The following is a 12,501-nucleotide window of genomic DNA, read 5'->3' on the forward strand; positions in this document are numbered from 1 at the left end:
AGAGGCTTATATAAATTACAAACTGTATGCCCTAAGGCTAGCTAGCTCTTTCATCTTAAATTAACCAAATTTCTATTCATCTATATGTTACCACACGGCCATGGCGTTTCTGGTCTGCTGGCATCTTGTTGCTCCTTTGGCAGCATCTGGCATCTCATTCTACTCTTCCCTTCTCTCTGTACTTCTGCTTGAATTTCTCACCTGACTGTAAGCTTTCTTGCCATAGGCCTAAACAGCTTTATTTATTGTCCAGTGGGAGTCACACATATCACAGCATACAGAAAGACATCACACAACACTTCCCCTTTTCTGTCTAGTCAAAAAGGAAGGTTGTAACTTTAACATAGTAAAATTATATATTATAAAACAGTTATCAAGCAATAATTATAGCTACAATATTAGTCTTTGTATTTGGCAAAATTAAGAAAATATTCTATCTTCTATACTCTTTTTGTGAGTGTTAAGTTTTATATCTAATTTATCTTTTATCATGACTAAAGCAAACTATAATTATAACTATGTAGTCTTCAACTCCATCAAGACCCCAGAAAGATATAGTACCTGAGCAGACAGGAAGTGCATGGCAAGCAACTTCCATAATACTTGAAATGACAGAGACATCTGGCTACCTGGACAATCATCTATGTTCTCCTGTAACATTGGGGCATCTATCTTCAGCCTACAGGCCTAGAGTCTCTGGCATATATTTCATTGAAGCAGGAAATTTTAAGGACTGTTCTGTTCATTCTGGCATAGTTCATCAGTTGCTTCTATCCATGTCTTATAGAATGTTTGGCAGTTTCTTCTGTGAAGCAGAAACCCGAAGGACCATCTTGCCTTGAAAAGTTCAGTGGTCACCTTCCTATGAGTCTTGCATGTCCAGTTTATACAGCATCCTGTGAAGCAGTTGAGGCAAGGGCATTTTTTTCCCAGTGGCTAACTTTTTCCATAAAGTAAGCAAACTCCATAATGAGTTTCTTCAATGCCCATCATCCTCTTTGAAGTAATTGGTTCTGCCAGGAGCAGATGTGTCTCACTGTCCAGAAAAGTCTAAGTACTTAAAACATTTTAAATGCCATATTCTGTAGGTCTTTGAAGTATTTGAAGATTACCTACCTGATTGAAATATACTTATGTATACCTAGAAAACTTAACTACTATAAGTTTGATTATCATAGATGACTAATTATTAATCTGTATTTCTTAACTATATATTACAGTTTTAAATGAATTGAATAAACATAATACCTTAAACAAGAGTAGAAATATATATACAGTATAACAAAATTAACTTTAAATTTGTGTCAATAAACCAAAATCCATAGCAATGTAAAACATTCAAACAAATTGTTGCTTTTTAAAAGTAGATTCCATAATCTACCATTTTATCCTATCCTATCAATATATATATATCACCTTTTTTTCTTTAGAAAGAGATTGCATTTATAATCAACTCACTTTAAATAAACAATATTTTGAGAATTTGGATGTAGCTTCCCAAACTACTTCCTGCTGATTGGGGATGCTGACAATCATATGGGGATCCTGAGAAAATTCAAGATCATGGTCAAGTCCTGGGAAGACAAGTTGCAACCTTTGTTGATAGATACCATCTGTCAAGGTTCAGGAGGTCTTGCTTGATCAAATCTGATCCATCTTAACCTGGAGCTAGTCCATAGCCTTTTGCTTTCTGTGGAAAAGCAGAGCCTCCTTTCCAATGGAATATATCCTTAGATCCAAATTTTGAAATCAAGATACTTTTAAAATACATGTATATTTGTTTAACTCAGCAGCCTTTAAAATCAAATGTCTCTCTCCAGTTAAAAATCCCAAAGACAATATAATCCAGTCACTCTCTGTAATTTCCATCTTTATGTTACTTACTATATTTTTATATATTATTTTATCTTTGTAAGATTTTATTTTTATGACTATATCCTGTCTCTTCTCTCTCTCAAGCCTATGTATTTTTTACACACAATGTACACTGTTTAAAGTTTTATTCCATCTGAATCTGTCTTATTGTATATATATAATCCTTTTTTGACCATTGATTTAAATTGCAGCCTGGCTAGGACCATTGATTTAAAATGCCCTGGCTGCTGGCTCTGCTCACCTCAGCTTTCCAACATGGTGGAGGTATGTTTATCACCAGCTCTGGGAGTCATGTTCACTACCATGGGAAGCAGTGGGTCTATGCCTCTATGAAGCAGCATGTAGCCCAGAAACCTTTTTTTTCTGTCTGTACTAGCAAAAACTAAATCTATCATGCAGTGAAGCTTGGAGATGCTTCTGTGTACCATGTTGGGAATCTGCCATGCTGTAGGTTGAGCCTACATGCTCCAAACCTGCCATGCTGTAGCTCAAGCCTACACACCAATGTGTCTCTTTATCACAGCTTGCATGAGAGACACCACTAGGAAGCTGTTTTTAGCTCAATTTTAGAACCCTTTCTAAAGCTTTTTTCAGGTCTTAGGTGGAAATTCTTGCTACCACGTTGAGTGCCAAATGTAGCCAGAAGTTTCTCCAGTCCCACCTGGTCCCACCTGGCCCTGCATTCCTATAGCACCTTAGAAAATAATTCCTCATAGGCTTATATTAATTACAAACTGTAAGCCCTATGGCTCCAGTTTCTGGCTAGCTAGCTCTTTCATCTTAAATTAATCTATTCCTATTAATCTATATGTTGCCATGCAGCCATGGCATTACCAGTCTGCTGGCATCTTATTGCTTTTTTACTGGTGGCTGGCATCCCTCTCTACTCCACTTTTCTCTGTATCTCTGCTTGGATTTCCCACTTGGCTGTAAGCTTTCTTGCCATAGGCCAAAACAGCTTTATTATCCAATGGGAGCCTTACATATTCACAGCATAGAGAAAGACATCCCACAGCATGTCTGCCCTATGATGTTAAGGTTATAAATCCATACAGATATTATACCTATCTACATTAATGGTGAGAATACTGTCTCCAGAAACCCCCAAGGCTGATCATTTTTACACAGATAGTAACTGAAGAACAAGATGAAATGCCATGTATCTAGGCTAGTGGTATATATGATCTTCTTTGTATATTAGCTGATACATTATAGAACTTTATTTTTGAGACAGGGTTTCTCTGTGTAGTTTTGTGCCTTTCCTGGAACTCATTCTGTAGCCCAGGCTGGCTTTGAACTCACAGAGATTCACCTGCCTCTGCCTCCCGAGTGCTGGGATTAAAGGCGTGTGCCACCACCGCCCGGCTATACATCTTATAAACAAAAGTAAAAAAAAATGCTAAATTCTAGAAGAATGTAACAAGTAGAAGATCAAAATGGCAGTGGTATAAAACACTTCGAGGAGTGACAGGTGCTGTTGATGGTACCAGAACTGTCGTTTTGTCATATTAAAAAATTTTTTTAAAAACAGTATAAAGCTCTCAACTTAAAAGCAAATATGCATATATAGAAACATGCATATAAGAACATCTATTAAAAAAGTAGCTAGGGCTAGATGGTTTTAGGGCAGAATTCTACCAGACATTCAAAGAAGAGTTAAAGCCAATAATCCTCAAATTATCACACAAAATAGAAACAGAAGGAATGTTGCCAAATTTGTTTTATGAGGCCACAGTTACCCTGATAGGCAAACCACACAAAGATTCAACAAAGAAAGAGACTTGCAGACCAGTTTCCCTTATGAACATAGATGGAAATACTCAACAAAATACTTAAAAACACAATCCAAGATCACATAAAAAAAATCATACACCATGGTCAAGTAGGCTTCATCCCAGAGATGCAGGGATGGTTCAACATAAGGAAATCAGTCAATGTAATCCACCTCATACACAAACTGAATGAAAAAACAAAGAAACATGATCATCTCATTAGATGCCGAAAAAGTCTTTGAAAAAATCCAACACCACTATATAACAAAATTCTTGGAAAGATTAGGTATACAAGGGACATACCTCAACATAATAAAGGTAATTTACAGCAAATCTATAGTCAACATCAAATTAAATGTACAGAAACTCAAAGTAAATCTCATCAAAATGAGGAACAAGACAAGGCTGTCCACTTTCTCCATATCTATTCAATATAGTATTTGACAATCTAACTAGAGAAATCAGACAACTGAAGGAGATCAAGGGGATATAAATTGGAAAGGAAGAGGTTAAAAAACCATTATTTGCAGATGATATGATAGTATACATAAGCATTACCAAAAATTCTACTAGTGAGCTCCTACAGCTGATAAATACCTATGAGTAAAGCACAGAACCATCAGGAATTCTTTCTTTTTGTCAGTTGTGTTTGGTTCTACCCTATTTCTCTGAGCTATCCATCTTCTATAACCAGACAAGGCTTCGAGTAGTGGGACAGGGACACCAACCCAGCCACAAAACTGTCAACTAAAACCTGACCTGCCTGAAAGACGTGCTAGGGCAATGGTGGCTCTGGGCTTGTGGGAGCTGCCAACAAATGACTGATCTACATTATATCCAAGCTCAGGTCCAAAACTGCCTAGATGGCCAGGAACTGGCAGCTGTGTAGCTCAGAGAAATAGGATAGAACCAAACTCAACTGACAAGGAAAACTAATGAAATGATTCCTAATGATACTTGTGGGAGAACAGCTCTGACCTTATTGAAGGATGCTGATAACAAAAGGCCATTGGAGTATGCAGCAGGTGACAACTAGTGTTCAAAAGTTCCATCTAACAGAACCAAGGGTTTTGGTAGAGGACTAAGCTCTCATGTAAGGCATGTTGGAGTTATTGCCTTTATTGGCTGTTTCTTGTTGCAAACTTCTTATGCAAGTACAGCTATGATATTCCCATTACCATGCATTTTCATAAAATGTATGAATGTAATCTCACTTCAGTCTTATGGGCACATATATCTGTTGGTGGTCAAGAAGATGTTTTTCATTTAGTTGTATAATTTTGAAATATAGAATGTATACTAGGATATATGTGGTGATATATTGTGTACCCCAATATATTGTGTACCCTAAAAACTTATTTTGGGACCAGAGGACTGAATCAGCAACTTAATTAGACATAGAGGCCAGACAGTGGTGGCACATACCTTTAATCCTATCACTTGGGAGGCAGAAATATGTCTGGATCCCTGTGAGCTCAAGGCCACATTAGGAACAGAGCCATGCATGGTGGCACACACCTTTAATCACAGCACTTGAGATCTCATGTCTTTGCTTGGGAAGGATACATATATTTAATCCCAGGAAGTGATGGCAGGAAGCAGAAAGATATATAAGGACCAGGAACTAGAGTTTTTGTAGGCTTTGCTTGGGAAGTACACATGCCTTTAATCCCATGGCTGGGTGGATAACAGTATTTAAGGCTTGAAGAGATAGGAACTAAGCAGCAGTTAAACTGAGACCCATTTGTGGAAACATGATGGGCTGAGCAGTTGGCAAGGTGAGATTGGCTGTGGTTGTTCTGTTTCACTGATCTTTCAGCTTTCACCCCAATATCTGGTTCCAGATTTTCTATTAATATGACCTTTTAGCAATCCGTGTTACAGATATACTTCATAGCCAGGTCCATTGTCCCATGAGACTGTTGACACTTAAACACATCTTTGTTCCTTTTGCTCAGACTAATACAGAAAATAATAATCTTGTCTCAGTCTAACACAAACTGCATACATTTAGCTCATTTTTACCTCAGAGCAAGTTCAAACTAGACTAAAGTCCTTTGTATATCAATCATAAGTTTAAAACTTTACAGCTATGATCAAGGTCAGAGTTGCAGGTATCTCTTTAAGGCTACTAACACAAAACTCCATAAGATAAGCCTGCCAATTCTTCACTTTCCACGTCTGATGATAAAAAAAAAAAAAAAACAACAACTATGTCTCAGAGTTTGTGGTACTGGGCACTGAGATCCCTCCCTCTGGTCTTGGGATTCTGGGACCTTCCATTACTATGATAATGGCTCTGCTCCCTATCATCTATTCCAGGAATGTGCTATGACCATGAGGGTTTTGAAACTTTTCTTAGGATCGCAAGGAGTCTTCTGTGAAAAATGTGATAATTCAGGTAAGAAAAAATTATAAGAGGAAAAAGGGGCTGTAGACTTAGAAAAAGAAAAAAAGAGAGAGAACAGCAAAGAAATCAAATAATTAACTTAGAACAATGAAGTGAATGGACTGAAAGAACACTGTGTGCATAGATTCATTTGATATCCTCCAGATTAAATACCCAGTCACTTGTCTGCTTATTCCCCAGGACTCTGGGAGAAATCTCCTCAGGGCAGGTACCCACAGGGGTGGGGAGGGGGGCTTTGGTTATAACCTGTTGAAGGGTTCTTGGTGGGAGGAGAGAGGAATGAGGAAATATTAAATAGAAATATAGATAGAGAGAGTAAGACAGAGACACAGGATAGCTTCAGGAGGGCCCTGGGTTAATACCCAGCCACCTTGAGATTTATTCTAATGGGCTTTCTATACACTACCAAGGGGAGAGGCAAAAGACCTCCCCTTTCAAGATCCAAGTACAATGTACAGCCAAGTGTAGACCCTTCAAAACACTTGGTAACCATGCCCTTGACCAAATCATCCTATTGTGCAGCCCTGCTGGGTAAAGCAAGTGCTGACTTTCTGACCTTGAATAAGGCCTTACTAGGGAGCCTCTGTGAGCCGCCACAGATACTTATAGATTGGTGCCTAGCCCGATCTCATCAGAGAGAGTTCCTCTGAGAGCTGATGGGAGCAAACAGAGACCCCCAGAAAAACAGGTGTGAAGCTTGTGGAAGCCTTCAGAAGAGGGGGAGGAAAAATTGCAGGAGTTAGAGGGGTCGAAGACACCAGGAGAAAACAGCCTACAAAATCAGCCAAGCAGGACTCATATGGACCCACAGAGACTGAAACAGGAATCACAGAGCTGACATGGGCCTGCACTAGGTCCTCCATGCTTTGGTTATTGAGCTTAGGGTTTTTACAGGGCTCATAACAGTAAGAGATTGGGTATCTCTGAATCTCTTTGCCTGTCCTTGGGATTCTTTCCTCCTACTAGGTTACCTTGTCCAGCCTTGATATGATGGTTTGATGGTTTGTCTTATGGAATTTTGTTATGCCATGTTCTGTTGATACCCCTGGGAGGCAGGCTCTTTTCTAAAGGGACACAATAGACAGAAGTGATCCAGCCTCACAGAATACTCCAGTCAAGACCTAACAATTATCCTGATTTTCTCAAAGTTTTTGCAACGATTTCCAGCACCCCACAACAACATGAAATAGTCTAGAGCATGACACCCATATTCTCAAAAGATGGGTTATGAATATTTATTATGATTTATTATGATTTAAGGAAAGTTAGTACAAATTGTTATTTGTATTGTCAGAAAGAAAGCTGAACAAAGGAGACTAGATCCAAAGGTCTCTTTATGAAAAGAAAAAGGAGGGATATAGAAATGATAGGATAAAAGGGTAGATTATTTAATCTACTTTTAAATGAAAAGAACAACTACTAGTCTTAAATATTTTACATTGGTGTGGATATTTATATATTGATACAAATTTAAAGTTAATTTTGTTACAGTGTATGTATATTTCTACTCTTGTTTGGGGTATTATGTCCATGCAGCTTATATAAAAATATAATGTATAATTAAGAAATAAAGATTAGCAATCATCTATAATAGTCAAACTCATAGTCATATTAGGTATGTTTTCAAGGTAATACACAGATATATTTAAATAGGTGGTTTTCAAACACTTCTGTAGTGGGTAGCTGTTCCAGCTTTGACCTGGAAGCATTACCCCCATTGAGGCTTCTGGTACCTGTCATGCCTACCTATGGCCTGCCCCGGAGGTGGGGCTGAGACAGGATCTGGATGTGCTAGTCTTTTGGTTCCTGGTAATCCTGGCTTTTGGATGGTAGACTGAGCTGAGTTATCTGGAGAACACCACTGGACTGCTCTGCACCTCTCCTGCACCTGTAGCCTATCCCTTTACTTGTAAGTTACTTCCCAAATAAACCTCCCTTTTAACTATGTGGAGTTGCCACCAATACACTTCCAAGACTTACAGAATATGGCATTTAATATTTTTAATAACCTAAGGCTTTTCACGTCAGTGAGACATGTCTGCTCCTGGCAATACCAATCTAATTCAGAGAAGATGATGGGCATCAAAGAAACTCCATATAGAGTTTGCTTTCTTTGTGGCAAAAGATAGCCCCTGGGCAAGAAACTGCCCTTGCCTCGACCCGACAGTATGCTGTCTAAAGTGGCCCAGCAGGATGCAAAAAAGTCAACTTCCAAACTTTGACCAGACAAAGTAGAAGAGTCCTTCAAAATTCCTTGCTTCTCAGAAAAGTCTGTCAGATATACTAGGCCTGTGAGCCAAAGATGTATGCTCCAGTGTTACAGAAGAACTTAGGGTAACTGTCCAGGTAGGCAGATGTCCCTGTCATTGGTAACATTTCATCTTTCTGGGGTCTTTGATGGAGTTGAAGGCTAGATAGCCATAGTCAAAGTGTTCCTTGGTTACGATAAAAGATAAATTAAGTATGAACTTTAGAGTCGTTTCACATACATAGCTCTCTCACTGTATAACACTTTACACAATTCCTTCTCTTTTTCATACCACTCTTTACACAGTTCCTGTCCATATCAGTAGCTCTTTCACATAGCTTTTTCTCTCTCACACATACTCACTCACACACATGTATTTCTTCCACATTATTCACTCTTTGCTCACTCATTCATTCATTCATTCATTCATTCATTCTCTCACATTTCTCTCACCTTCCCTAACACTTCTTTTTCCTCTTCATGTCTCACTCAGCACACACACACTTCACTCACATTCTTTATAACTTCCTCTTCTACATTCCTGCTGCCCTCTCTTAATCAAACTCTGGACAACTATGTTACTTTTCATGGTTCAACCCATGCTCATAACACAAAATAAGTCACGTAGATTCTCTTAGGCTAGTAATGTAACATTGATCCATGCACATAGCTCTAAGTTGGTGAGGGATCCCAGACAGTAAACAATTGACTGAACCTTGAGCCTGAGACTGGGCCTACATGCAAAAATCAATTACTTAGGAAGTTATGACTAATAAAGTTGCTTCTACTCTGACCTTGAATCAGCAACAAACAACACCTGGGAAATAGACCTTGTTATTTGTCTCTAGGGGCAACCAGACTGCTTTGAATCTACTCTGAAGTCTAAAGTTAGCTTTCTGTGTAATAGGCTGTCTTTGTGACTGAGAATCCTAAATCAGTCTGAGTAATGTAAAATATAGGCAGAAATTATCTTCCTGATCATCCACAGCTATATGTGTCCCCAACAAGTATAAAACACCACTCAAGGGCTGTGGAAAAAACCCCACAGCTGTTCTTATTAGGGAGGCACAACAGTGGCACCCGAGAAAGTTATGGACAGAAAACAACCAGTCATTTACAGTCAATAAATGCACAGTTTTGCTAAGTGGGGCCCCAACAGGGACTCATGCGACTGGGGGGTCAGCCTGTTAAATGCTACTTGTCACTACTGTGCATTCACATGGCCCCCTGCACAGTGCATGAATTTTCAATAAAAATATCACTGAGTTTCACTGTATACAATGTAAAACACTTTAAAACTAGACTGATCTCAAATTACACATTAATTTCATAAGCTGACTCTTTTTTTAACTGTGGATGATTTAAAAAAATTTTCATTCTCATTTTATGTGCATAGGTATTTTGCCATGGGTGTTGGGTCTCTTGGAACTGGAATTACAGACAGTTGTGAGCTGCCATGTGGGTGCTGGGAATTGAACCTAAGTCCTCTGGAAGAGCAGTTGGTGTTCTTAACCATTGAGCCACCTCTCCAGCCCTCATCTGCTGACTCTTTATATTCATGTATAAAGTATGAATAACAGTAACTTTTCAAAGTAAAATTGTACTAAAGAGATCTGAGAAAATACAATAAATTCCACTATCACTTCTGCATGTTATTAAAACACACTTCATCTAATTATAAAATGTACTAGTTGTGTTAATTTATAATGACAGCGTCATTATCATCAGAGGGAAACTGCTCCCATAGTTAATACTGAGCAATGTACCCAAATCAAAATTTATTTGGAGCCCTCAATAACACAAAGAATACACAAAGTTCTGTGAACAGAAAGCTTGAGAACTACATTAAAAAAGAAAATCACTAGAATGATAAATGATTAAATACAACAAAATTTTAAGCTTAATGGACATAAAAGAGTGAGTTTTCCGAGACTGTAGAATCCTAGGCATTGTTTAAAGCATCAAACATATCCTAACTTCCTAGCAATTCCCAAATATTCTTTTCAGATAATAATATTTCTTTTATTCTGATGTTGACATATGGTCACTATATGTAGTAGTTTAGCAAACACTTTCTGTCTTCCTGTTTGTAGACAATCAGTTAAGCATATTAGTGATTAAATATACAGCAATATTATCTGGTTTACAAATCATAAAGAAAGTCAAGTGGTGGTGAATACCTTTTATCACTGTACTCAGGAGGCAGAGGAAAACAGATATCTGAGTTCAAGGCCTGAGTTCAAGGCCAGTCTTATCTACAGAGTGAGTTCCAGGACAAGCAGGATTATACAGAGAAATTCTGCCTTGAAAAATCAAAACCCAACCCAAAACAAAACAACCAACAAAACAACTAAAAAAAAAAAGAAAGAAAAAAAGAAAACTGAAAGCTCTTTCAAACACTTTAAATAAAAGAAGTTTCAAATATACTTATAGCATGGCATCCCAATTCCCCAGTAAAAAACATATTACCACAAGTGAAGTTATTTTTATAAGAACATCTGCCAATCTCACTCTCCAAGGTTCTTCAATATTTTCTGGAAGAGGTGAATAAACACAATAAGCAAATAGAATACAGGAGAATCCGAAGCACAGTGTTTTGTACCCCATGATAAATCTTTACCAAACTTGTGTGTGGTGACAGTCAACAGCATCTCATATATAGACTAGGGAGCAGTGGACAAAGGTAGGTGTATTGTCTGAGATAAAATGATAAGGTTAGCAATAGTGACTTGACATTCACTTCTCAGATCAAGCCACAGATGAAACTGGTTACTCAACCGCACACCTTTGTGAAATAGAATTTACGACAGAATGAATGCCTAATAAAGTGTGTTGCAATGGCATGAACTTGTGAGATCAGTGAGCTCCTCTTTCATCACATAACACCAGAAGAGCGGAAGCATTTAGGACTCTGATTAGAGCACACTAAAAAAAGGACCAAATGATCCCTATGTTCTCTAGTTATTTTGCAGAGTAGTGATTAGTTTAAAAACAAGGTAAAATGATAGGTATCATTTCTTCAACCTTAAGGCTAACTCCTACACCACAGATCATCAAGACACAGCAATACCAATCTTGAGCATATATCCTAAAGATGGTGAATAATACCACAAGGACACTTACTCAACTATGTTCATAGCAGTGTTATTTGTAATAGCCAAAACCTGGAAGCAACCTAGATGTTCCTCAACCAAAATATGGATAAATAAAATGTTGTACAATACACAATGGAGTATTACTCAGCTGAAAAAAAAAACCAGGGGCATCATGAAATTTGCAGGCAAATGGATGGAAATAAAAGATATCATCCTGAGTGATGTAATTCAGACCCAGAAATCAAAACGTGCTGTGTACTTTCTCATAAGTGGGTATTAGGTGTAAAATAAAGGATAACCAGGCTACAATCCACAGCTCCAGAGAGGCTAGGTAATAAGGAAGGCTCAAAGGACAGGGAATAGAAGAGATCTCCTGGATAAACTGGGCAAATGGGTGGGGGTTCGGGAAGGGATTGAGGGATGGGAACATGAGGGATTGAGTTGAGCAGGTAGGGGGCAGAGCAGATGGGGAGAGTAATGAAAGAGATGTGTCTATGGGGCAGGGGCATTTCAGGGTTAGGGAGAAACCTGGTGCCAGGGAAACTCAGAGGAATCCACAAGGATGATAAAAGCTATGATTCCTAGCAATAGTAGAGAAGGTGCCTGAACTGACCATCTCCTGTAATCAGATTGATGACTACTCTAATTGTCATCAGAAACTTTTATCCAGTAACTGATGGAATCCGATGCAGAGATCCACAGCTAAGCCCTGCACTGAGCTCCTGGAGGAAGTCCTGTTGAAAAGAGGGAGGAGGGATTGTAAGAGCCAGAGGGGTCAAGACCATGATGGGGGAACCCATGGTGGGGACAAGTGATCTGAGCTTTTGGGAGATCAAGAGCACTGGACCAACAGCTAGGGAGCACACCTGGGACCTTGCTAGACTCTCTTCACGTGTGTGACAGTCATACAGCTTGAGCTCTGTGTGGGGCTCCTAGCAGTGGCATCCAGATCTGGCCCCTGGTGCTTGAGCTGGCTTTTGGAAGCCTATTCCTCATGCTAGATTGCCTTGCTCAGTCTTGATGCAGTGGGAGGAGCTTGGTCCTGCCTCAACTTGAAGTGCCAAGCTTTGTTGATGCCCATGGGAGGCCTGCCCCTTTCTG

General features: G+C 38.8%; 1 protein-coding gene across 1 annotated transcript in view; it reads right to left on the bottom strand.

Moving 5' to 3' along the window:
• Nucleotides 1-10,912, bottom strand: part of LOC128106722 (arylacetamide deacetylase-like 2) — a 34,597-nt gene extending 23,685 nt beyond the window's left edge. Inside the window, exon 1 of the mRNA XM_052732252.1 lies at nucleotides 10,775-10,912. Coding sequence (XP_052588212.1) covers nucleotides 10,775-10,912 — 138 coding nt within the window. The remainder of the gene's footprint in view (nucleotides 1-10,774) is intronic.
• Nucleotides 10,913-12,501: the final 1,589 nt, after the last annotated feature.

The sequence above is a fragment of the Peromyscus californicus genome, unplaced genomic scaffold, assembly GCF_007827085.1.
Source record: "Peromyscus californicus insignis strain IS unplaced genomic scaffold, ASM782708v3 Scaffold_9__1_contigs__length_137607984, whole genome shotgun sequence".
In the NCBI taxonomy this organism is placed as follows: domain Eukaryota; kingdom Metazoa; phylum Chordata; class Mammalia; order Rodentia; family Cricetidae; genus Peromyscus; species Peromyscus californicus.